The following is a 24,418-nucleotide window of genomic DNA, read 5'->3' as shown; positions in this document are numbered from 1 at the left end:
ACAAGCCATCACTTTGTTGCTAAAACCAATAAAAGTAAACTAGTAAAATTTTCAATAACAAAAATTTGTCACATACTCTATAAAAATTCTAAACACCTAATTCAACCCCAACCATAGACCTGTGCAAAAAATAAAAATCTCCATTGAGCAGCAAGAACATACTAAGGAAGGTAAAAGACACTCAAGCTGCTATTGATTCAAATACTGGATAGGATTCTCAAGCCATACCGAGAAAGCACGTGAGTTCTCCATAGACCTACCGAGATACCATTTCTAAGCTCAAAGAATACTCATATCTTCCATGTCCTTCGCTGGCACCAATTTACCTAAGAATACTATATCATTCCAGGATTTCCAAATCGATCATGACATAACATGCCATATCATAAGACACCCCCTAAACCTAGGCAGACCATAAATAGGTAAAAACATTTGAAAAAGTGTCAAGGGATCCCTGGATAAAACTACAGACCAACCAAGGCAACTAAATATCCTATACCACACATAAATCAATACATCACAAGTCATAAATAGATGAAAGGATGACGCTAGAAACCTTGAACAGAAAGGGCAAGAGACACCCTCGGAACCAATATTGATCCTCCTCTTGAGTAAATTCTCTCTAGTAGGAATCCTATCCTACAAGAGTTGCCAAGAGTAGACTATTACTTTAGAGGGGGGCCAACTACTCCAGATACTAGGAAGAACTGACTCCATCAACGAGACTTGACGATCTCTAGGAAACTCACGAGATAGAAGAAAAAAGTACATATAAGCCACATAACAAGAACCATATTTAAAGTGGCTCCACCACCATTTATCGGGTTGAGAGGAAGGGATAAAATCCTTAACTAATAAGAGGAGATTAGATATCAAAACCTCCTCATGCTAAAAAAATGCGGGATTTTCTCCACTTAGACATATTTATTTCTCTTATATCACGACTATATCATAAAAATAGTTGTGTACGATGTCTCGACACACAACTCACCTCATCTTATTACAAACACTTGTTGTTTTATGCAAAGTTGTAACTGACGAAAGTTTAATCGAATGTAAAATATATATGCCACAAGTGTTCTATATGGTATTTTATATGTTTAGAGATTATAAATAACCTCCTTATATAAAAGATGAAACTAAAAACTAAAAATTATACAAAAAGTACCCTAGTATCCATATTAGTATTACAACCATTAAATAAAAAAATGAAACTAAAAGCTAAATTCTACTACCAAAACTTATGGTCTTTCACTACCCTAGTATAAATCCGAAATGGTCATAATTCATGATGTTTGCGAGAGAATATTTTGACAAGAATAACACCAAAGTCCATGAATCTTGGAACCTCCATCTACACACATCATTGTTCTCTTTACAAAATCATCTATTGGAATAATGATTCGGCCAAAGGTGTAAGAGTCAACTCCAAAATATAGGAAAATATTGGACATGTAATCATATATACATACTTACACTCAAGTATTTTTAACAAAAGAATAAGTAATTAACAATAAGATATAATATTAATACATAAATCTTTCAATATAATAATTTATGATAGCAAATACATTAATGTCATGAAGTCCCTAAGTACAATTTATATGCTAGTGTATATGATCTAGATATCAACACTCTGCAGAGCAAGAGTCTCCATGAAAAAAAAATAACCCCCATCAAAATCGTGGGTTCCAACCTCATGGATACACCACTATAGGTTCCAACCCCATGGATTCGTACACAACATGGTATACATGCATGATCCCCTGCCAGGATCGTGTGCTCCAACATCATGAATGCACCACAATAGGTTCCAACCCCAAGGATATTTATACAACACGGTATACATGCATGATCCCCTGCCAGGATCATGTGCTCCAACATCATGAATGTACCATAATAGGTTCCAACCCCATGGATACCTACATAATACAATATGCATGTATGTATTAGTGTTTCACTTGTGAAACCAAATCAATAGGATCACTCGCAAGGAGTATCTAATAAACACGATTTTTTCATAATCCCGAGCTAGAGGTAAAATCATAACAACTGTAACCCCGGATTACAAAAACACAAAGAACACTACTTCAACATTCACAAGAACCATATAAATATCGTATATCACAATCATATCATAAACCAACATAATATAAACATCAATACGAAGTACAATCTTTCAACATTCAACAAAGACCACATAAATCATACATCACAATCATTCCATAAATCAACATAATATAAAATTACATTATAATAACAATTATGAGCATGATAATCAAACAAGGAGGGCCCTTTTACCTTAGCAACACCAATCATTATAATTTCCAAGCATCAACTTTATTCCACTAAATTCACACTTGTGATGGTTTTAGGTTTTAACTCCTATTTTAATTATTTGTTCTATCTTCTTTACCTCCAAACTTCTCCCTAATTTCTTTCAAATTTTGTTTCTAGATGCTAGTTTAATATAGGGAGTGATGCATAATCAATTTTATTATTGGGAGAAATCAAATCAATAGTGGCAAAATGAAAGATTGTGATTGTCGTGTTTTTTTTTTTTGAAAGAATGAGAGATTACATTTTTATTTCACTCCTTCTAATAACTATCCACTAAACATTTTATTAGCATTTATCCTGCATCAATTAAATCAACCCCTTAATTTAACTATCAACTATTACTCATATTTTTCCTTTTAGTTCCCATCATTGACTACTACTCTCCCTTACTAAAATAAATTAATTACTCAAACAAAATAATCCAACAATTAATATATTGTCAATATTTTTAAATAATATTTTTCTATATATTGCCAAAATAAAAAACACAAAACATTATTTTTAAAGATACTAAATTATATTAAATTATAGTAATAGTCACTTAACAAATTTGAAGGAGCAATGTACTTACATAAGTAAAATAATATATTTTGATATAAACAAATAAACTATTTCAATTCCAAAATAAAATAAAACTTTAGTATAAGAAAATGAGATATTAATTAGATATTAATTGTTGCCCCTAATTTAAATACAATCATTATATATTAAAATTAAATTAATAAACTGTGAGGCAAAAATATTTTAATAGCTAAATAAACAAAATATTTATATTTATACTAAAAGGAAATTTGTGGGTCTTACATTATGCATTTAGCATCTTAAAGTGATCAATTTAAATTGTAAAAAAATAAGAGTAAGCCACGAAGTACTAAGAAAATCACACACAAACATAAATCTTTTAAAACTCTCTTTTGTTTTTATTACAACTTCTAAAAACCTACCAAAATATTTATGGAATTGATTAAGGAGTATTTCTAATCATCTAAGAAAGATAACTCAATACCTAATTAATTAAAGACTTAGTTTAATAAATTAAAGTAAGAATAAAGAAGTTCTAATAGATTACAAAAATATTAATCAATTCATATAATTGTTTTAGGGTTTCCTTTTTGAATTAGGGTTACTGCCTCTTAAAGTGTTTTAATCGATTAAAACACAGTTTAATCGATTAAATAATTTATTCTAGCCCATTGATCATTAACTTTATGAGTCAATTCTTTTTATTTCGTAGTGTTGAAAGACTGAAAAACACATGTGAGATTTGTGTTATAATTGGTGTTGTGCTTAAGTTGTTTCATTTAAGAGTGTGTTTTGATAACACGAAATTATATCACATTTTAAGACTTAATTCAATTAGATTATATTATCATTTACTTTAGTATATCTCATTTTATCAGATATTATGCAGTATTTCCTTGCTATGTATGTCAGGTATCCATTTTGAAGCAAAAGTGAAAAAGGGAAGAAAAGGAGGTGTAAAAAGGAATAAAAAGGACACAAATAACAAAGACCAAGCCCAGCCCAAAGAAAGTGCACGTTATGCCTGTGACGGGCGTCACAAGGGTTGTGACGAGCGTCACACTAAAAGCACTCCTGTGACGAGCGTCACACATGGTGTGACGAACGTCACACCAGTCCTCTATATTTTTGGCGCAAGGAACTCAACTGACCACGTTGAAAGCTATTTCCACGCACGCTTAACCCTCGGAACGAGACCACGCACACGGAAACCCTTGAAAAGCAGTTACACCAGCAGCTGTATAAATAGGAGTTAATTGGGAAATTTCAACTCTCGGTTTTTCCACGCTCATATTGCCGAAGCTCTGCCAAATTTTCTTGTCACACCTTTTGCTTATTTTCTTCTTTTCCAGCACTTAACATTGTTTATTTTATTTATTTCTTTTGCAAGCTTTACATTTTTTTTCCTTGCAAAATTTACCTTTCCCGTTTCAGCTTCTAGATATTTTTCGCATAATAGTTTCTACACCGGAAACTATTGTGCAACTTTATACTGGATTTAACCTTACGTTATATTCCAGTTTTATTTCCTTGATTTAATTTACTGTTTAATTGAAGAATCCAAGAACAAATCCTACCGGCTTGTGGTGGAGTGTTCAAGACTATTGTATTACGCATTCAGGTTCTTTAATCATTATTTAATATTTTGTTTTATTATTTATCTATATTATCTGCCTGGAATGAGTCTGTTTATGCATGATATAAATTCTTATTTGTTTAGCATGTCTGGCTAATTCGCCCAGGTATCGGTATGTAAAGTAAGCAGAATAAGGGATCAAGACTGAGTCGGTCTATCTAAACTTAAAATCAAAATCAATCTTTTTACGGTCTCAACTTACAGGTTTAATAACAAGATTTTTTTACAAAAGTAAAAGACATAAAGAAGTTAAAATCTATAGAGCGAGAGTTTGAGATTTTAACTGGACAGTGTAAGTTAGGCATTAATTCTAGATCAGGGCGAGAGCAAGTTTTAGAGTTAATTAAATTCTGACCTTTTCCAAAAAGTATTTTTAAAGATTGAATGTGAGGACGAGAGTTAAGCATTTGGATTTAATTATATAACCTAAGTCAACAGAGCGAGAGTTTGAGATAAGGGTGTTTAAAACGGTCAGTATTTTCTTAAAAAGAGTTTCTGCAACTTTATTGCTTTCAAAATATGGTTTTTGACTTAATTATAAGTGACAGCAACATTAATATAAAATCATGGTTTATTCAACAGAGCGAGAGTTTGAGATAGAACCTTTAACCAATAAAGTTAACCGAAACGATTCATTTTAAAACCAAGAAGCCGACAAAGACTTGATTCCCTAGTTTTGACGAACTACATACCGATATCCGTTTTATTAATATTTAATCTAGATATTAGTTTAGCTCTTAGTTTTTCCCCCAAACAATCAAACATTTTTCACCTTAGATTTACGTAGTAACCTTAGATAACGGTATATCGATTCATAAGTCCCTGTGGGATCGATATCTTTTAAAACTACGCGATAGAACTGTGCACTTGCAGTTTGTATCCCATTCTCGACTCACACAGTCGAGCGATCATGTTTCTTTTGTATAATATATTTAGTAAATAACTTAAAGATTGCAAGTTAAACCTGATAAAAGCTTGAGTGTTGGTTTGTGAGTTAAACATGTGTAAAAGTTCTGCTTGTTGGTTCCTAAGTTAAGCTCGTGTAAAAGCTCTATTTGTAGGTTCTTGAGCTAAGCATGTGTTAAACCTTTGTTAGTGGTTGAAGGTTCGTGGGATGATCTTGTAAAATTTTAAGTTACTTTTAGTGAAATTCTAATTCTTAGAGATAAGAGTAGGCCAAATGATTAGACCAAACCTCTATAAATCTTTGGTACAGTCGCTATATTTGTTTCTCTCTTTATTTACTATTAATTATTTTCTTTCATCAGCGTATCTCTCTTCTACTCCATATTGTTTCTATTTTTCCGATGCCATTTCTCTATTTTTTTTATCAAATATAATATAAATGTCTTAGAACAAAGTTGTTAAAAATTATTTTCTAATTTCAAATATCATAATTAACCAATCTTTTGTGTTTGGAGTCACTTGATCAACACATAAAATCTTTTCAGAAGTTGTACTTAAGTGAATAAGCACATGGAAAGGGAAAAAAGTCTAAAATCTAACAAAATTTGATTAAAGTACCTCGTGTATTTGTTCTACCCAAAAACCTTTGGCCTCATTAAGCTTCTTCTCTATTCCACAGATGATGAATTTATTGGCTGACTTGGTATGCTTATGGCTTGTGGATGAACTGCCAAGATAAACTTCCTTTGGATCTCAAACTGATGATATAACTCCACCGCGGTTGAATTGGAGAACTGAGTTCCATTATATGAGACAATGTATCTTGGCAGCCCAAACTTGTAGATTATTGACTCCCAGTAGAAGTGTCAAATTATTTCTAATGTGATTTAGTTGAGCTTGCGCTAGGGGGAATGGATTTGGGATATCCACACCTCATTAATAAAAGGGTCATGGAAGGTCATAGAATGTAGGATTTTGGTCGGGGTATGATGCAAATTTAAGTGTCTTTGGAATTTATCACATTTGTTGGCGAATTCTGCATTCTTTTTCATCATGGTTGGCCAGTAGTAACTAACCCTTAGCATTTATGGGTAAGGTCCTTCCACTGATGTGGCTTCCACACACCCCTTTTTGAAACTTCATTAATACTAGATATGTTTTGCTTTCACCCAGACACCTTAGCATTTGGGAGGCTTTCCCCATCTTGTATAGCTTTTTTTGCCACCATGGTGTATTCCGTTGCCAGTCTCTAAATTGTTTTTGCCTCGCCCTCATCTGATTGCAATATTTAAGTCATAAAATATCACATTATTGGTGCAATCTAAGAAATGCCACCAAAAATACCAACCATGTTGACCTTTTCCTTTTAGGTGCTAGGGATTTTTATGGTTTCTTGTAATATTGTCCTTTGTGGCCAAGCTTATTGGTGTTGGAGAAATTGGACAAGAGGTCGGACCGAGAATTTTATTCCATAGACACATAGAACACTTCAAATAATTTGAAATGATTGGCCATGTCTTGATATTTCTTGATGTATTTTACAAGTTGTGTCTCATTTATCTGATAATCTCCAGCGACCTGGATGTTGATTAACTAAGAGTCATTTTGGGCCCTAAGGTTGTCCACAACCATTTCTCTTGCTAGTGTCATCTTGGAAATCAAGGATTTGTAATGTACCTAATTATTGTTGGATTTGAATTCAAACCTCAAATAAGGCTCTATAAGAATATTCATGGGGAGATTTAGTACTACCCGACTTCACTTCTCTTTAGGTTTGACAACATTCAATGACTTTATGTTTCCCCTTGAGAGGAAATGATTGTCACACTCTGATAATTCCACATACCTTGATATTATTATTCACGCCAAGTCTGGTTTCTTTAGTATTTGGTGAATGGGATATTTTGTTTTTACCATCACCCTTGCCTATGGAAGTATGGCCTCAGCTTCTTTGTCCTTATCACCACCGCCAATGCTAACCTCTATATCTTCTGGTACCTTAGTTCTACACCTTTGAACACCTTACTGACAAAGTAGATAGGTTGTTCATTATGTTCCCTTTCTTGGACTAACACATATCTCATTACCCTATTAGTTACTACTCCCTCTGTTCCTTTATATGTGTCACTTTTGCAAAAATCTCTACAACCAAGACAATCAATAAAGAACAAATATTAGGACATTGTTTCCTAATTTACCCTTACTTATTCATTATCCAGCCTATCATTTCTCTTTCCTAATACTCCATATCTAATGCCTAGATTCCAATGATTACATAGACAAGATAGTTTATCCATCTTCCTTAACTTTTTTTTCACGTTAAAGTCTATACTACATTTTTTTTCTTATTTCATGGTACACTTAAAATTCAACTTCCCTCTAACTTTATTATTCCAAATTTCATGATACACTCAAAATTAAATTCCCCTCCAATTTTATTACTATAAATTTCATGATTCTCACCAAAAAAAGTTAAAATCACTAATACTTGAAGTGTATATATACCTTTAGATTGTATGTTTACAAAATTTAAAACTCATCAAAAATATGGCTTCAAACACTACTAGATTTTCATTGTGTGATAAAGATTTAAATGTAGAATTTGTTCCTTTGCCAGATTTAAATATTGGTGAAGAAGAAGAAGTTGAAGAAACCAACAATAATATTGGTAATGTATTTATTCTTTCATGTGCATTTGTTTTTGTCTTTTTTAATTTTCTTATTTTTATCTCTTTACATAATTTATGATAATTAATTGGTGGATATCACAATAATAATAATTTATAAAAAAATAGTATTAATAACATATTAACTCAAATTTAATTGTTGAGATTCTTTACTTTTTATGGACTACCCAATTAAGTTGAAGAAATAATTTATTGTGTAAGATGATTTATTGTGTAGGATGTTTTTTAATGTATTTTTTATGTATTTGATTGAATAATTTATTGAGTATGATAATTTTTTAATGTATTTTTTATGAAGAAAACGATTAATATTATTAACAATGTAAATTTTTTGTTTTAGTTATTATTTTTGTTTTTAAAGTTTCAGTTTTGATTTTGCATATTGGTAGGGGAGTAATTTTAAAAGAGATTAATTACTATACACTGTCAGTGTAAAAAGTTTTACACCATCGGTTCATCACCATCACCCGTTTGTATTAGTTTATAGATTTTTAAAATAAAAGTCAAACTTTTTTTAATATCCAACGTCTATAATTAAGTGATGGTGTAAAACCCTTTTACACTGACAGTGTATTTCAATTAATCTCTTTTTAAAAGAGATTAATTACTATACACTGTCAGTGTAAAAAGTTTTACACCGTCGGTTCATCACCATCACCCGTTTGTATTACTTTATAGATTTTTAAAATAAAAGTCAAACTTTTTTTAATATCCAACGTCTATAATTAAGTGATGGTGTAAAACCCTTTTACACTGACAGTGTATTTCAATTAATCTCTTTTTAAAAGAGATTAATTACTATACACTGTCAGTGTAAAAAGTTTTACACCGTCGGTTCATCACCATCACCCGTTTGTATTACTTTATAGATTTTTAAAATAAATGTCAAACTTTTTTTAATATTCAACGTCTATAATTAAGTGATGGTGTAAAACCCTTTTACACTGACAGTGTATTTCAATTAATCTCTTTTTAAAAGAGATTAATTACTATACACTGTCAGTGTAAAAAGTTTTACACCGTCGGTTCATCACCATCACCCGTTTGTATTACTTTATAGATTTTTAAAATAAAAGTCAAACTTTTTTTAATATCCAACGTCTATAATTAAGTGATGGTGTAAAACCCTTTTACACTGACAGTGTATTTCAATTAATCTCTTTTTAAAAGAGATTAATTACTATACATTGTCAGTGTAAAAAGTTTTACACCGTCGGTTCATCACCATCACCCGTTTGTATTACTTTATAGATTTTTAAAATAAAAGTCAAACTTTTTTTAATATCCAACGTCTATAATTAAGTGATGGTGTAAAACCCTTTTACACTGACAGTGTATTTCAATTAATCTCTTTTTAAAAAGACAAATTAAATAGGTAACCAATAAGAATAATAAAAAATAAATAATTTTGAAAGACATTTATGGATATAAATATGAACTTGATTGAATAATTTATTGTGTAGGATGATTTTTAGTGTATTTTTTATGAATAAAATGATTATCATTAATATTATTTTATTTTTAAAGATAACCATTTTGATTTGGCACACTCTAAAACATGTGATTTTAAATAACTAAATGTTTGATTTTTCTAAAAAAAAGTCGTATTTGATTAGATTTTTTTGAATAAAGCCTCAAAAATAAATGATTTTGTTATGTACGATGGATTTTTATCAATAAAACTATTATCATTATTAATAACATTAGTTTTTTGTTGATTTAGAATTATATAAATAATTTATTTTTTGAGGAAGTATTTTTTTAAGAATATATTTCTCGACTTATATAATTTTTTCCTAGTTTTATTTACAGGTATAGAAAATATTGTAGATAACGAATTAAATAATGAAGAGAATATTGAAGATGCATCAAACAGTGAAGAAAGTATTGAAGGTGTACTAAATATGGAAGAAAATATTGAAGATGCATCAAACAGTGAAGAAAATATTAAGGTGTACTAAATATGGAAGAAAATATTGAAGATGTTTTAAAAAGTGAAGAAAATTTTGAAGGTGTACCAAATGAAGAAGAAAATATTGAAGATGAACTAAATAGTGAAAGAAAAAAATTAAAGTTTTAAGCAATGAAGAATACACAACGATTTATCACCAGTTACTACAAAAAAGTGTTGATGGAAAATTACGTAGAGGAATTACAAATGTAGTGGCTTCATCATTTTCTATTTCTAAGAGAACTATTCAACATATTTGGAAAAAAGCAAAAAAAAAGTGAAATACATGATGTGTCCCATAGGAAGACAAAAAAAATTATGGACGTAAGAGAATTCAAATTGATCCTAATCAAATTAGTCAAATTCCTTTGAGACAAAGAACAAACGTTCGATCTTTATCTTTTGCGTTGAAAACAAATCCAACTTCTGTTTTTAGGCTTTTAAATTCAGGAGTTATACGACGTCATTCAAATGCCATAAAGCCACCATTAAAAGAAGAAAACAAAAGAGTTAGGTTGGAGTTTTGTTTGTCAATGCTCGAAAGTATACCACATGATCCAATGTTTAAAAGTATGCACAATATTATTCATATTGATGAAAAGTGGTTTTACATGACTAAGAAATCCGAGAACTATTATTTGCTATCGGAGGAGGATGAACCATATCGTACATGTAAAAGCAAAAAATTTATTGCCAAAGTTATGTTTTTAGTTGCTCTTACTCAATCAAGATTTGACTCCCAAGGAAATGAGATTTTTTCAGGTAAAATTGGTATTTTTTTCCATTTGTTACCAAGGAACCTACTAAAAGGACAAGTGTTAACCGAGTTGCAAGAACAATGGAGACAAAAGCAATAACATCGGTAAATAGAGATGTCATAAGATCATTTCTTATTGAAAAAGTCTTGCCGACTATAAAGGAAAAATGGCCAAGAGATGATTTGGGTACTAGTATAATAGTTATCCAACAAGATAATGCAAGAACTCATATTAATCATGATGATCAAGAGTTCATTCAAGAAGCCACACGAGATGGATTTGATATTCGTTTGATGTGTCAACCTGCAAATTCTCCTGATTTGAATGTCTTAGACCTTGGATTTTTCAGTGCAATACAATCATTACAACACAAAGAGTCCCCTAAAACTATTGATGAACTTGTTTGTGCAATGGTGAAGTCATTTGAAAACTTTTCATTTGTGAAGTCTAATCATATATTTGTAACATTGCAATTATGCATGATAGAGATCATGAAAGTCAATGGTTCTAATAAATATAAAATTCCATATTTGAATAAGGAAAGACTAGAAAGAGAAGGACAATTACCCGTTCAAATGAAGTGTGATCCAATTTTAGTACAAGAAGTTTTTAAGTACTTAAACACCGAGTAATACTCATTGTGACTGGGTTGTAGTCACTTGCACGCAATTAAAAAAACTAAGAACACAACTTATAAGTTTTATTCTTTTAATTTTTTTAAGCATATTTTTTCTTTCATATGATAAATCATTATTAATAAAAAAAAGTTTATTTAAAAAGGTTAGACACAATAATAGATTATGTACTTCACATAAAAACTAAAATAAATCGTATATTATAAAAAAAACAAAATAATAAAAAACATTCCTAAAAACAAATTATAAAAAACATTCCTAAACAAAATAATAAAAAAAGGAAAAAAATATTTTAGGAATATCTTAAAAGCATTCCTAAATTACTATGAAAAATACTTTAATTATATTGAATCAATTCATAAAAAATATTTAATGAAAAAAATCAAATAAATGGTAAGAAAAAGATTACAGAAAATAACTCAAAAAACCAATCCAATTTTCAAAAACAGGAACATCGATTATTTGTATTCAAAATAAAAAAGTACAACAAAAAAGTTACAGTACTACAAGATTTTTATAAAGAAGGAAGAACTTCTTTCTACATCATAGATTTAAACATTACAAAGGCTTTAATAAAATTTAGGAAGAATTTTTTTTAGCATCTTTCTAATCATGGGACGAAACTTCTCAGTAACTTGTGAAGACTCTTCTCCTTCTTCTGGAAATTTATTCAAATCAAATTCATATTCAACCTCTTTATTTAAATCAAAATCCAATATTGTTATTTCTCCTTCTTCTTCATTGTTGTCAGAAGAGTCTTCCATTATTTCCTTTCTATTGTTGTTCAATGAGTCTTCCATTGTTTCTTCTCCATTGTTGTCCAATGAATCTTCCATTATTTCTTCTTCATTGTTGTCCAATGAGTCCGGTACAATTCATGAAAGAAGGAATAATGGAAGATTCATTAGAAAACAATGAAGAAGAATCAGTAGAAGACTCATTGGACAACAATGGAGAAGAAATAATGGAAGACTCATTGAACAACAATAGAGAGGAAATAGTGGAAGACTCTTCTGACAACAATGAAGAAGAAGGAGAAATACCAATGTTGGATTTTGATTTAAATGAAGAGGCTGAATATGAATTTGATTTGAATAAATTTTCGGAAGAAGGAGAAGAGTCTTCACAAGTTGCTGAGAAGTTTCATCCCGTGATTAGAAAGATGCTAAAAAAAATCTTCCTAAATTTTATTAAAGCCTTTCTAATGTTTAAATCTATGATGTAGAAAGAAGTTCTTCCTTCTTTATAAAAATCTTGTAGTACTGTAACTTTTTTGTTGTAATTTTTTTGAAAATTGGATTGACTTTTAGAGTTATTTTCTGTAATGTTTTCCTTACCATTTATTTGATTTTTTTCATTAAATATTTTTTATGAATTGATTCAATATGATTAAAGTATTTTTCATAGTAATTTAGGAATGCTTTTAAGATATTCCTAAAATATTTGTTTCCTTTTTTTTATTATTTTGTTTAGGAATGTTTTTTATTCTTTTGTTTTTTATAATTTGTTTTTAGGAATGTTTTTTATTATTTTGTTTTTTTCTATAATGTACGATTTATTTTAGTTTTTATGTGAAGTACATAATCTATTATTGAGTCTAACCTTTTTAAATAAACTTTTTTATTAATAATGATTTATCATATGAAAGAAAAAATATACTTAAAAAAATTAAAAGAATGAAACTTATAAGTTGTGTTCTTGGTTTTTTTAATTGTGTGCAAGTGACTACAACCCAGTCAAAATGAGTATTACTCGGTGTTTAGGTACTTAAAAACTTCTTGTACTAAAATTGGATCACACTTTATTTGAACGGGTAATTGTCCTTCTCTTTCTAGTCTTTCCTTATTCAAATGTGGAATTTATATTTATTAGAACCATTGGCTTTCATGATCTCTATCATGCATAATTGCAATGTTACAAATATATGATTGGACTTCACAGATGAAAAGTTTTCAAATGACTTCACCACCGCACGAACAAGTTCATCAATAGTTTTAGGGGACTCCTTGTATTGTAATGATTGTATTGCACTGAAAAATCCAAGGTCTAAGACATTCGAATTAGGAGAATTTGTAGGTTGACACATCAAACGAATATCAAATCCATCTCGTGTGGCTTCTTGAATGAACTCTTGATCATCATGATTAATATGAGTTCTTGCATTATCTTATTGGATAAATATTGTACTAGTACCCAAATCATCTCTTGGCCATTTTTCCTTTATAGCCGGCAAGACTTTTTCAATAAGAAATGATCTTATGACATCTCTATTTACTGATGTTATTGCTTTTGTCTCCATTGTTCCTGCAACTCGGTTAGCACTTGTCCTTTTAGCAGGTTCCTTGGTAACAAATGGAAAAAATACCAATTTTACCTGAAAAAATCTCATTTCCTGTGAGTCAAATCTTGGTCGAGTAAGAGCAACTAAAAATATAACTTTGGCAATAAATTTTTTGCTTTTACATGTACGATGTGGTTCATCCTCCCCTGGTAGCAAAAAATAGTTCTCTAATTTCTTAGTCATGTAAAACCACTTTTCATCAATATGAATAGTATTGTGCATACTTTTAAGCATGGGATCATGTGGTATACCTTCGAGCATTGACAAACAAAACTCCAACCTAACTCTTTTATTTTCTTCTTTTAACAGTGGCTTTATGGCATTTGAGTGACGTCGTATAACTTCTGATTTTTGTTTTCAAACGCAAAAGATAAAGATCGGATGTTTGTTCTTTGTCTCAAAGAAATTTGACTAATTTGATTAGGATCAATTTGAATTCTCTTACGTCCATAATTTTTTGTCTTCCTATGGGACACATCATGTATTTCACATTCTTTTGCTCTTTTCCAAATACGTTGAATAGTTCTCCTAGAAATAGAAAATGATGAAGCCACCACATTTGTAATTCCTCTACGTAATTTTCTATCAACACTTTTTTGTAGTAACTGGTGATAAATAGTTGTGCGTTTTTCATTGCTTAAAACTTTTAATTTTTTTCTTTCACTATTTAGTTCATCTTCAATATTTTCTTCTTCATTTGGTACACCTTCAAAATTTTCTTCACTATTTAAAGCATCTTCAATATTTTCTTCCATATTTAGTACACCTTCAATATTTTCTTCACGGATTGATGCATCTTCAATATTTTCTTCCATATTTAGTACACCTTCAATATTTTTTTCACTATTTAATGTATCTTCAATATTCTCTTCATTATTTAATTCGTTATCTACAATATTTTCTATTCCGGTAAATAAAACTAGGAAAAAATTATATAAGTCAAGCAATATATTCTTAAAAATATACTTCCTGAAAAAATAAAGTATTTATATAACTCTAAATCAACAAAAAATTAATGTTATTTATTTATATTGATAAAAATCCATCCTACATAACAAAATTATTTATTTTTGAGGCTTTATTTAAAAAAATATAATCAAATATGGCTTTTTTTATAGAAAAATCAAACATTTAGTTATTTAAAATCATATCTTTTAGAATGTGCCAAATCAAAACAGTTATCTTTAAAAATAAAAATAATATTAATGATAATCATTTTATTCATAAAAAATACATTAAAAATAATGCTACACATAAATTAGTCAATCAAGTTCATATTTATATCCATAAATGTCTTTCAAAATTATTTATTTTTTATTATTCTTATAGGTTACCTATTTAATTATCTTTTTTAAAATTACTCCCCTACCAATATGCAAAATCAAAATTGAAACTTTAAAAACAAAAATAATAACTAAAACAAAAAATTTACATTGTTAATAATATTAATCGTTTTCTTCATAAAAAATACATTAAAAAATTATCCTACTCAATAAATTATTCAATCAAATACATTAAAAAAACATCCTACACAATAAATCATCTTACACAATAAATTATTTCTTCAACTTAATCCATAAAAAGTAAAGAATCTCAACAATTAAATTTGAGTTAATATGTTATTAATACTTATTTTTTTATATTATTATTATTATTATTATTATTATTATTATTATTATTATTGCGATATTCACCAATTAACTATCATAAATTATGTAAAGAGATAAAAATAAGAAAATTAAAAGAGACAAACAAATGCACATGAAAGAATAAATACATTACCAATATTATTGTTGGTTTCTTCAACTTCTTCTTCACCCATATTTAAATCTGGCAAAGGAACAAATTCTACATTTAAATCTATATCACACAATGAAAATCTAGTAGTGTTTGAAGCTATATTTTATGAGTTTTAAATTTTGTAAACATACAAATATAAAGGTATATATACACTTCAAGTATTAGTGATTTTAACTTTTTTTGGTGGGAATCATGAAATTTAGAGTAATAAAATTGGAGGAAAATTTAATTTTAAGTGTATCATGAAATTTGGAATAATAAAGTTGGGGGGAAGTTGAATTTTAAGTATACCATGAAATAAGAAAAAAAAATGTAGTATAGACTTTAACGTGAAAAAAAAAGGTTAAGGAAGATGGAGAAGCTATCTTGTCTATGTAATAATTGGAATCTAGGCATTAAATATGGAGTATTAGGAAAGAGAAATGGTAGGCTGAATAATGAATAAGTAAGGGTAAATTAGGAAACAATGTCCCAATATTTGTTCTTTATTGATTGTCTTGGTTATAGAGATTTTTGCAAAATTGACACATATAAAGGAACGAAGGAAGTATAAGAATAAAGGTGCAACCTATATCAAGCGAGTCGAAACCGGAGGAGTTTCCAGGATAATCATCAACTTCAAGAAGGCCCCCTTGCACTCCTTGGTACACTCGAGTTTCTCACATTTCTTTAGGATTTCCAAGAAATGGAAGGTTTTATCCCCTACATACGAAAAGAAATATAGTGCTCACCTTTTTGAACGTTCTAGATACGAGCTTGTATTTCAAAGAGTCATTGATGTCTATTATCTCCATATGAATATTGATGGTCGTGATGTATTCTTTTGGGATACTTTTTTCCATCAAAACCTATCAGAGATGTCAGTTTGAAGTTTTCTAGAACACGAGCTTCCCAGATTATGCAGGAGAGGTGTTGAGAATCTAGGATTTCATCACCCTCTATTGTATCATCGGTATGACATTGTTTTTGAATGTGCATGGCATTGGTCTACAAAGCTTCATTGGCATGACACAATTCTTCTGTAGTGGCTTGCATTATTGGTTGAATATGGGTGTGGATTGGTCTAGAATATGGGTTGAATAGACTTTTCCCCATTAAATTTTATTTTTAAAATAGAGTAGTTACATGATTAGATAAATTCTTAGAGGAGCTTAAAGGAATGAAAAACAATGATTAATTCACAAAACAATATTGTGAGAGTTAATCTAATTAGATTCAAACATAAACATTTGAATGTAACTTGATTAACTAAAAGATCAATCCTAATATTATAATTTTTTAGTATAATCATTAAAAATAGTTATTCATAATACTATGAATAGAAGAATCTAAAAACATGCAAACTATGAAAACAAAATAAACCTAACGCGTGCAAAATCTATACAAAAAGTAAAAAGATTGAGTTGGAGAGATTGCATGCCAAAATTTATAAAAATTTGGTGCCTCATCCTCGTTTGACACATAACCTAATCTCATATGGTAAACCATTAGAAATTGTTGTATCCTTCCACTATTGAAAATTAATAGAGTGTCCTTTTTTTATAGATGATAATTAGAGATCACAATTGAAATACTTAAAATTAATGTCTAAGCTATACACTTCTATTTCTTTATTTTCCTTCAACTACATGCAACTCACAAGGTTGTGAAAGCTCTAAGATTCATGATCTTGAACAGATACACCTTTAAAGATCTTAAAGTACTACAAGATCCCATTCCGCAACTATCTACACTCTATTCTACCGGGATTTTCTTGTGTGAGTCTTAAAATGTTTATAGATGCTAGAAACTCCAAAACCTCTATCATAAGACTTCTTCTCTTTCTTTAATTGAGTATGATCACTAGAAATCCATAAACCTAATTTTTCTATATAAAAAATCTATTTGAAAAACCTTTACAAAAACACTAGAATCTTTAATGAATCACATAACAAAAAGAACTCAAATCCTTTCCTAGAGTTGAACAACACTTATACTCATCAATGGTGTTTAGAGTTTGAGGTAGAAGATGAAGTTTTGTAAAATCTCACACAAAAAAACTTTTCTCATTTAAGAGATTAAGACTCAAAAAAAGTTTTTCTTTAATGTTTATCTGAGAGATATTTTTGTGTGAATGATGAACAAGAAAGGTTTATTGAAAGAAAAAAGTTATATATATATATATATATATATATATATATATATATATATATATATATATATATATATATAGAGAGAGAGAGAGAGAAGTTTATATATAGAGAGAGAGATATATAAACCTTTCTTTCTCTCTCTCTATTTTTTTTTGTGAATGTTTAGAAAGGTTGATTGATATATATATATATATATATATATATATATATATATATATATATAATATAATATATATATATATATATATATATATTATATATATATATATATATATATATATATATATATATATATATCTATATATATATATATATATATATATATATATATATATATATATATATATATATATATATATATATATATATATATATATATATTATATATATATATATATATATATATATATATATATCTATATATATATATATATAATATCTATATATATTATTATATATATATATATATATATATATATATCTATATTAATAGAGAGAGAGAGAGAGAGAGAAGAGAGAGAGAGAGAGAGAGGAGAGAGAAGAGAGAGAGAGAGAGAGAGAGAGAGAGAGAGAGAGAGAGAGCGAGAGAGAGAGAGAGAGAGAGAGAGAGAGAGAGAGAGAGAGAGAAGTTTATATATGTCTTAGAGATTGGGCATAAAAATAGTATAATACTGGGCATTTCATTTAAGTCAAAGACATAATGGATGATTCGAAACTAGTGAGAGAGTGATTTGAATCAAGTAAAGAAAATCTCATAAATTTTTATGGTGATTCAATTAATGGTTTGAATCATGTGAATCGAATCACCCTTTATAATGTTTCGGATCACATTTCAAAAGCCCATTTTAAAGACCAACGACTAATTCACGATTCAAACCAAACAAATATTGATCTGAATCAAAACACAATTATGATAAAAATCAAGTGTGAGCATGATCCAAAACACATTTCCAAAAAGAGATTCCATATTTTCAAACTTGCTCATGATTCGAATCAAGACTTTTCATGATTTGAATCATGTTTCCCGAAACCAACTTCTGGGGAATGAAAAACTCAATGATTTGAATCAAAGATTTGCAAAATTAAGATCATCCATGCTAGAATTTATTGATTTAAACCACAAACTAATTGCTTCAAATAAACATGTGTTGACTTTTAGCCAAATGCCAATTTTATGCATGCAAGAGACATTTTAGGAGAAGTGCAACATAACTCAAACTCAAAAAAAAATGTGAGGGACTCAATTACTAAAATAATAAACATAATGACAAACAACAGAACACCCTAGAAACATAGGCATACTCTATAAGCAATTTCATGCATCTTTAATATAACTTCATCATCATTGTTGATGTTGTTTGTGTTATCTCGTCTCACCATTATTCAAGGGTGATTTGGGCAACTAGAGTTTCAGATGAATGTATGGTGTGTGCCACTTTTATCGATCCCGTAATAAGCGTTATTTGTACTTGTGGTAAGTACAATAGTGTGAACCTTGCTCGCGTTATGGGATGCAATAGAGCTTTTTGGATTCTGAGTATGTCAAAAGTGATGATCCTTACCAACCATGTAGATGGGATATTTATAAGCTTGACCCAACTTGACCTTTAGGTCAAGCCGTTGCTAAAGGACATGTTTCGACCCCTACTTGCTTGGCTAGATTGTGGGAATAAGAGGATCCATTTTTCCTCTTAATAGGAGGCACGGTTTTGCTATTGGACACGTAGTGTTGTAGTTTTCTTTCCTTGTCTGTGTGTTGACACGTTTTCATGTGCTTTTTCTAAATCGGGTGATCCATACCTAAGGCGCCTTGGGTCGGGCCAAGCGAGTTCACATGCTCATTGTAATGCCTCAAAATTCTTTTAGGATTACCGACTTCCACAAATAAACACGATTCTTTTCAGCATGCTTTATCCTCACTCACACGCTTTCCCGGAAGCTTCCAAGAAGGTCACTCATCCAAATATTATTCCAAGTCAAGCACGATTAACTATGGAGTTCTTATTTGTTAGGCTACCGAAAATAAGATGCATCTTGTTGGTATAGGTAGTATCAATCAATCCTTATAAACATTCCTTCAACCATGGAGCCCCTTCCCTACACAACCTCAGGATACCTCTCATTTTGATGTGAATTCAACGACCACTCCTCCGCCCTCTTCGGCCTCGAGTGTTACATCCACTCTCCGCCCTCTTCGGTCTTGGGTGTTACATCCCCACCAGCTTTCACTTGGTTTTCCCCTGAACCACATCGTATTGGGAGAAGTCTAGCTCTGATACCATTTGTAATGCCTCAGACAACTTTCAGGATTACCGACTGACCCCACAAACCAACACGGGTCTTTTCAACATGCTTTGTCCTCACTCACACGCTTTTCAGAAAATTTCCCAAAAGGTCACCCATCCAAATACTACTCCAAGTCAAGCACGGTTAAATATGAAGTTCTTATTTGTTAGGCTACCGAAAACAAGATGCATCTTCTTTTCGGTAGTCTGAAAAATAAGAACTCCATAGTTAATGAGGTTTGACTTGGAGTAGTATTTGAATGGATGATCTTCTGGGAAGTTCTCGGAAAATGTGCGAGTGAAGACAAAGAATGTTGAAAAGATCCATATTGATTTATGGGATCAGTCGATAATCCTTAGAGCTGAGACGTTAGACTCACCACGTGATGACACCCTTTCACGCCCAATCTTCTCTAATGATACTCCTAGAGCGAGTATGTTATGGGTCGGTCTATTTGAGATCAAACAAAGTTATTCGAGTTCAATATTTTATCATATAATTACTAAATTTATACCAAACACATAAAATATTAATATTATGTTTCTTATTATATTCATAAAACACTAATAAGTCTATAATACAATTACCATATCATATCCTTATTTAATTTCTTAACATATATTATATTTATTTTATTATGTACCCTACACCAAAGAAGTCTGTCGACTATTAAACTTAAGGAAGACACGCATTTACACTTCTTGCACTTTGAGATATGACTATCCAAGTCTATGACTACATGAAATACTATTTTATTTTAAAATAAATGATTCATTGGATCAATTTACATATATTAAAAAAATTATATTAATGAAAAATAAATAATACTTTTACTAAAACACTCTTTTATTACTAAATCACATTTTCATGTTATCTGCTTACCTTCCGTTTTAATGTAATCTAAATTATTAATTTAATTGGTACAATATATTTATAGTACACTGTTTATCCTTTAAAAAAAAGTACTTATTCAAAAAATTTGAATGATTAATGGATTTTTAGGATTCTGTTCCCCATCATCAATTATTGATGAACTTGACTAAAAAAGCATCCAATCCCTTCCCACCATTTGTTTCTTTTGTTAAAGACCCTTAAATTGAATAGGAGCATATACTGTATTTCTGGCTTATTTTCTAACTTGCTTAATTTATAAAGAAAAATAAATATCATGATATAGAGTAAGAATAACAAAGTAATCAAAATATCCTCAAAGGAATCTGAAACTCTTAAATATTTAGGCCCATTTAGCCAATAAAGACATGCAACCTGAACCTAAAAGAAGTGAAATATTTGCTCCTATTTGAATCTTCAAATTATTTTGCAACCTTGGACTCATAAAATCTGCAGCTAATAGATCAACTAATGCCATGTAAATCAAAATTCCAGCTGAAGCAGAATTTAGAACACCTACAACTATTAGAGAAGTTGGACTATTCTCTTTGTATCCACTTGATAATCCCATCCCAATTGCTATGCCAATTGGTGTTGTTAGGGAGAAAAATGTTGCCATAATTGCTGTCGACCTAGACTCGAATTTCGCCTGCATAAATTAGTTCGAATTCGTTAAAAAATGGTTAGTCAGATTCTTCTTAATCATATGATAAATTTATAATACATTCATTAAAAATGATCAGTCGAATTCTCCTTAATCATCTCATAAATTCATTAAAAATAGTTAATCGGATTCTACCTAATCATCTAGCTAATTCATTAAAAATGATCAGTTGAATTCTTCCTAATCATCAGATAAATTCATTAAAAAGTAGTCAGTCAAACTCTTCGTAATCATCTGATAAATTCATTAAAATTAATCATCTAATAATTTCCCTTTAAGTGAGCATTTAATTTTTTTAAAAATCTTAAAAAGGGTCTCAATTCATTTCACTAGTGACTTTTTAGCCTTTCTCTGTTCATGGGGTAAAAGAACTTTTGATTATTTTTGTTTATTTTTGTTTATTTGTACTATTGAATAGTTGAAGGATGTTGTCATAATGGCAACACTTTGAAACCTACTTTCCAAACTATTTATAAAACATTCACACGCAACTCACTTTTTCCATGTACTTCAAACTTTTCCCATTTTTAACTAGTTTTATTTTAACTCCATTTCTTCACTACTTTCATAATACCATACATGATTTCATTATGCAACAATGAAGAAGACTTGCAAACAAAGTAAATTTAAATTGAGAATATAATCCCATCTCAAAAGAGATTCTAATATTTACCAAAAAATAAATAAATTAGATTCTCAACTTCACCTTATTTTACGCAACCGACAATTTAATAACTCACCTAATTAAATTCTTTAACTCGGTTCTGACCGCTCATATTATATAATTCCGTTGAATATGTATTTAGAGAATAATTCGAGTATATTATTTAAGAATTAAAATACCTGAGATATGCAACCACCAAGCCCCATTCCTTCAAAAAATTGATGAAAAGACAAAGCCACTAGGAGAGGCTTTATAGTATCAATGTTTTGTGCAGTACCTAAAGACATTCCAATGATCACTGAATGGACCACAATTCCTAACTCCAACACCTTAGACACAAAAAAAAGAACCAAATTGAACAATAATTAGGCACACAAAAATTTTATACAAGGAAAAATTACATAAATTTGATTCAAATTTAGACCAAATACATATAGTAACTTTTAGCAACAGTTTCATATAACTTTTAGCTACAGTTTTATAGAACTTTTAGCAACGGTTTGAGTAATCTTACTTGTGATATAATCCGTTGCCGAATTAATTCAGATGATATTACATCTTGAGAAGAGTTAGTTGATCCATGAGTATGACCATGAGTAGCATGTGTATGAACATGTATATGACCAACATGTTCATCCCCCATTTCTTCATCTTCATGAGAAACTTGTTTGGAATGATTTTTAAAATGTCTCCTTTGATAAAAACTCGAAGCAAACGAATCGACCATCAGAGTTCCGATAGAAGACAACATAGCAACGAGTCCAGCGAGTGGAAAATCTCCCCAAGGTTTTTCCGTAATACAAGATGAGTTCAAACTCTCAAATGCGTCGGGAAGTATATGAATAAAACCAGTCGCCAAAATTACCCCGGCCGCGAAGGCTTTAATCATGAAAAATATGTCATTTTTAGGACTTAGAATTGGAATTCTTTTGCTTAATAATGGTAGGCTTACACCAAGAGCACCACAAACAAGGATAGAAGCAATTGAACCGAGTTTGTAGTGAAGGGCTAGTTTGTTATTTTCTTTGTTTGGTTGTGTTTCACATGTAGATGAATCACATGAAACAAGTGTTGGGAGCAAAATGATGACATAAAAAAATAATAGCTTGAAGATAGTAGTGAGAAAACTCATCATTTTGATGAATTTGAGAATTGGAAATTAGAAATGAGTAAAGTGTGGAAGAGAAAAGAGGGTGTGAGTGAATGAGAAAAGTTTATACTAAGATTGTTATATTTAAAGGGTGTGGAAAAGTTTGTGTTTTGAATTATTATTATCTTATTGGGATCAAAGATTTACTATATATAAAAAAAAGGTCAAAAGGGAAGAAAATAAAAGCCACTCTTAGAGGCTGAAATTGTGAGCATCTTAAACAGCCTATTACACCCCTCCCATATCAAGCTAAGCAGGTTAGATACTTTTTCTGTATTTTAGTTAAATAAATTCTTTTTTGGTAGGAAAAAATAGACATTTTTTTTTTAAATTCATTAATTGCAAAATTTTATTTATTCATTGCAATTTTTTATCAACTATTTATACATTTATCTATTTAAAATGGACAGAGTATTTTCAACACGGAACAATAAAGAATAATCATAATAGACAGTAAAAGAAATTTCTTCAATTTTTAACCATAATGTATTTTTAGGGTTAAATTTGGGCATAACACATCTAGTTAAATCGGAAAAACTTAGATTATCTTATCAAATGTTCTTATGTTTTATTCATTTATCTTGTGGAATCTATCTATCCTTTATAAGATTATGTTTTAAGATTATGTTTGAATTGATGAGATAGTAATAGGTGACAAAAACTCTAAACACTACAAACTAATAATATGCATTAAAGAGAAAAATATATATTTTTTGTGTGAAAGAAATGGCCCAATTTCTTTTATCAATATGTATGTAACTCAAACACTCAAATGATATTCAATTTGTGAAAATAAATAAATAAAAGATGAGACATTGAGATAAGTGATGTATGAGTACAATTTAGTGGCACAATAGCACAGAACTAGTATTAGTACTAGTACATATTTAGTGGTGTAAGGAGTGGATATAAGCTAGATTGTTTTATAGTCTTGGGTTGAAAGCTGTAGAAGGTTAAATAACACTTTCTAAACGTTTGAGAATTGCTTATCCTAGCTTAATTTAGAGAAAAACGTTCTATGAAAATTTAAAAATGTCATTTTAAATTTGAAAATA

The 24,418-nt window shown here is 29.7% G+C and overlaps 1 protein-coding gene across 1 annotated transcript; it reads right to left on the bottom strand.

The window, feature by feature from the left end:
* Positions 1 to 21,187: 21,187 nt before the first annotated feature.
* Positions 21,188 to 23,470, bottom strand: LOC127133928 (zinc transporter 1). The gene is made up of 3 exons (XM_051061771.1): positions 22,728 to 23,470; positions 22,393 to 22,542; positions 21,188 to 21,534 (listed from the first exon to the last, which is right to left on the bottom strand). Exons 1-3 carry the CDS (start codon positions 23,346 to 23,348, stop codon positions 21,229 to 21,231), a joined length of 1,077 nt encoding a protein of 358 aa, XP_050917728.1. The 5' UTR covers positions 23,349 to 23,470; the 3' UTR covers positions 21,188 to 21,228.
* Between the last annotated feature and the right edge of the window lie 948 nt (positions 23,471 to 24,418).

Source organism: Lathyrus oleraceus, chromosome 1 (assembly GCF_024323335.1).
Source record: "Lathyrus oleraceus cultivar Zhongwan6 chromosome 1, CAAS_Psat_ZW6_1.0, whole genome shotgun sequence".
In the NCBI taxonomy this organism is placed as follows: Eukaryota; Viridiplantae; Streptophyta; class Magnoliopsida; order Fabales; family Fabaceae; genus Lathyrus; species Lathyrus oleraceus.
The sequence above is the reverse complement of the archived record's forward strand: the minus strand, read 5'-3'. Positions and strand labels throughout refer to the sequence as shown.

Excerpts from the sequence above, each read along its gene's own strand:
- LOC127133928 (XM_051061771.1), bottom strand. The coding sequence starts at position 23,348 with ATGATGAGTTTTCTCACTACTATCTTCAAGCTATTATTTTTTTATGTC. Across the intron at positions 22,543-22,727 it reads GGCAACGGATTATATCACAA|GTGTTGGAGTTAGGAATTGT; the intron begins GTAAGATTACTC and ends TTTGTGTCTAAG. Across the intron at positions 21,535-22,392 it reads TTGGTGGTTGCATATCTCAG|GCGAAATTCGAGTCTAGGTC; the intron begins GTATTTTAATTC and ends TAATTTATGCAG.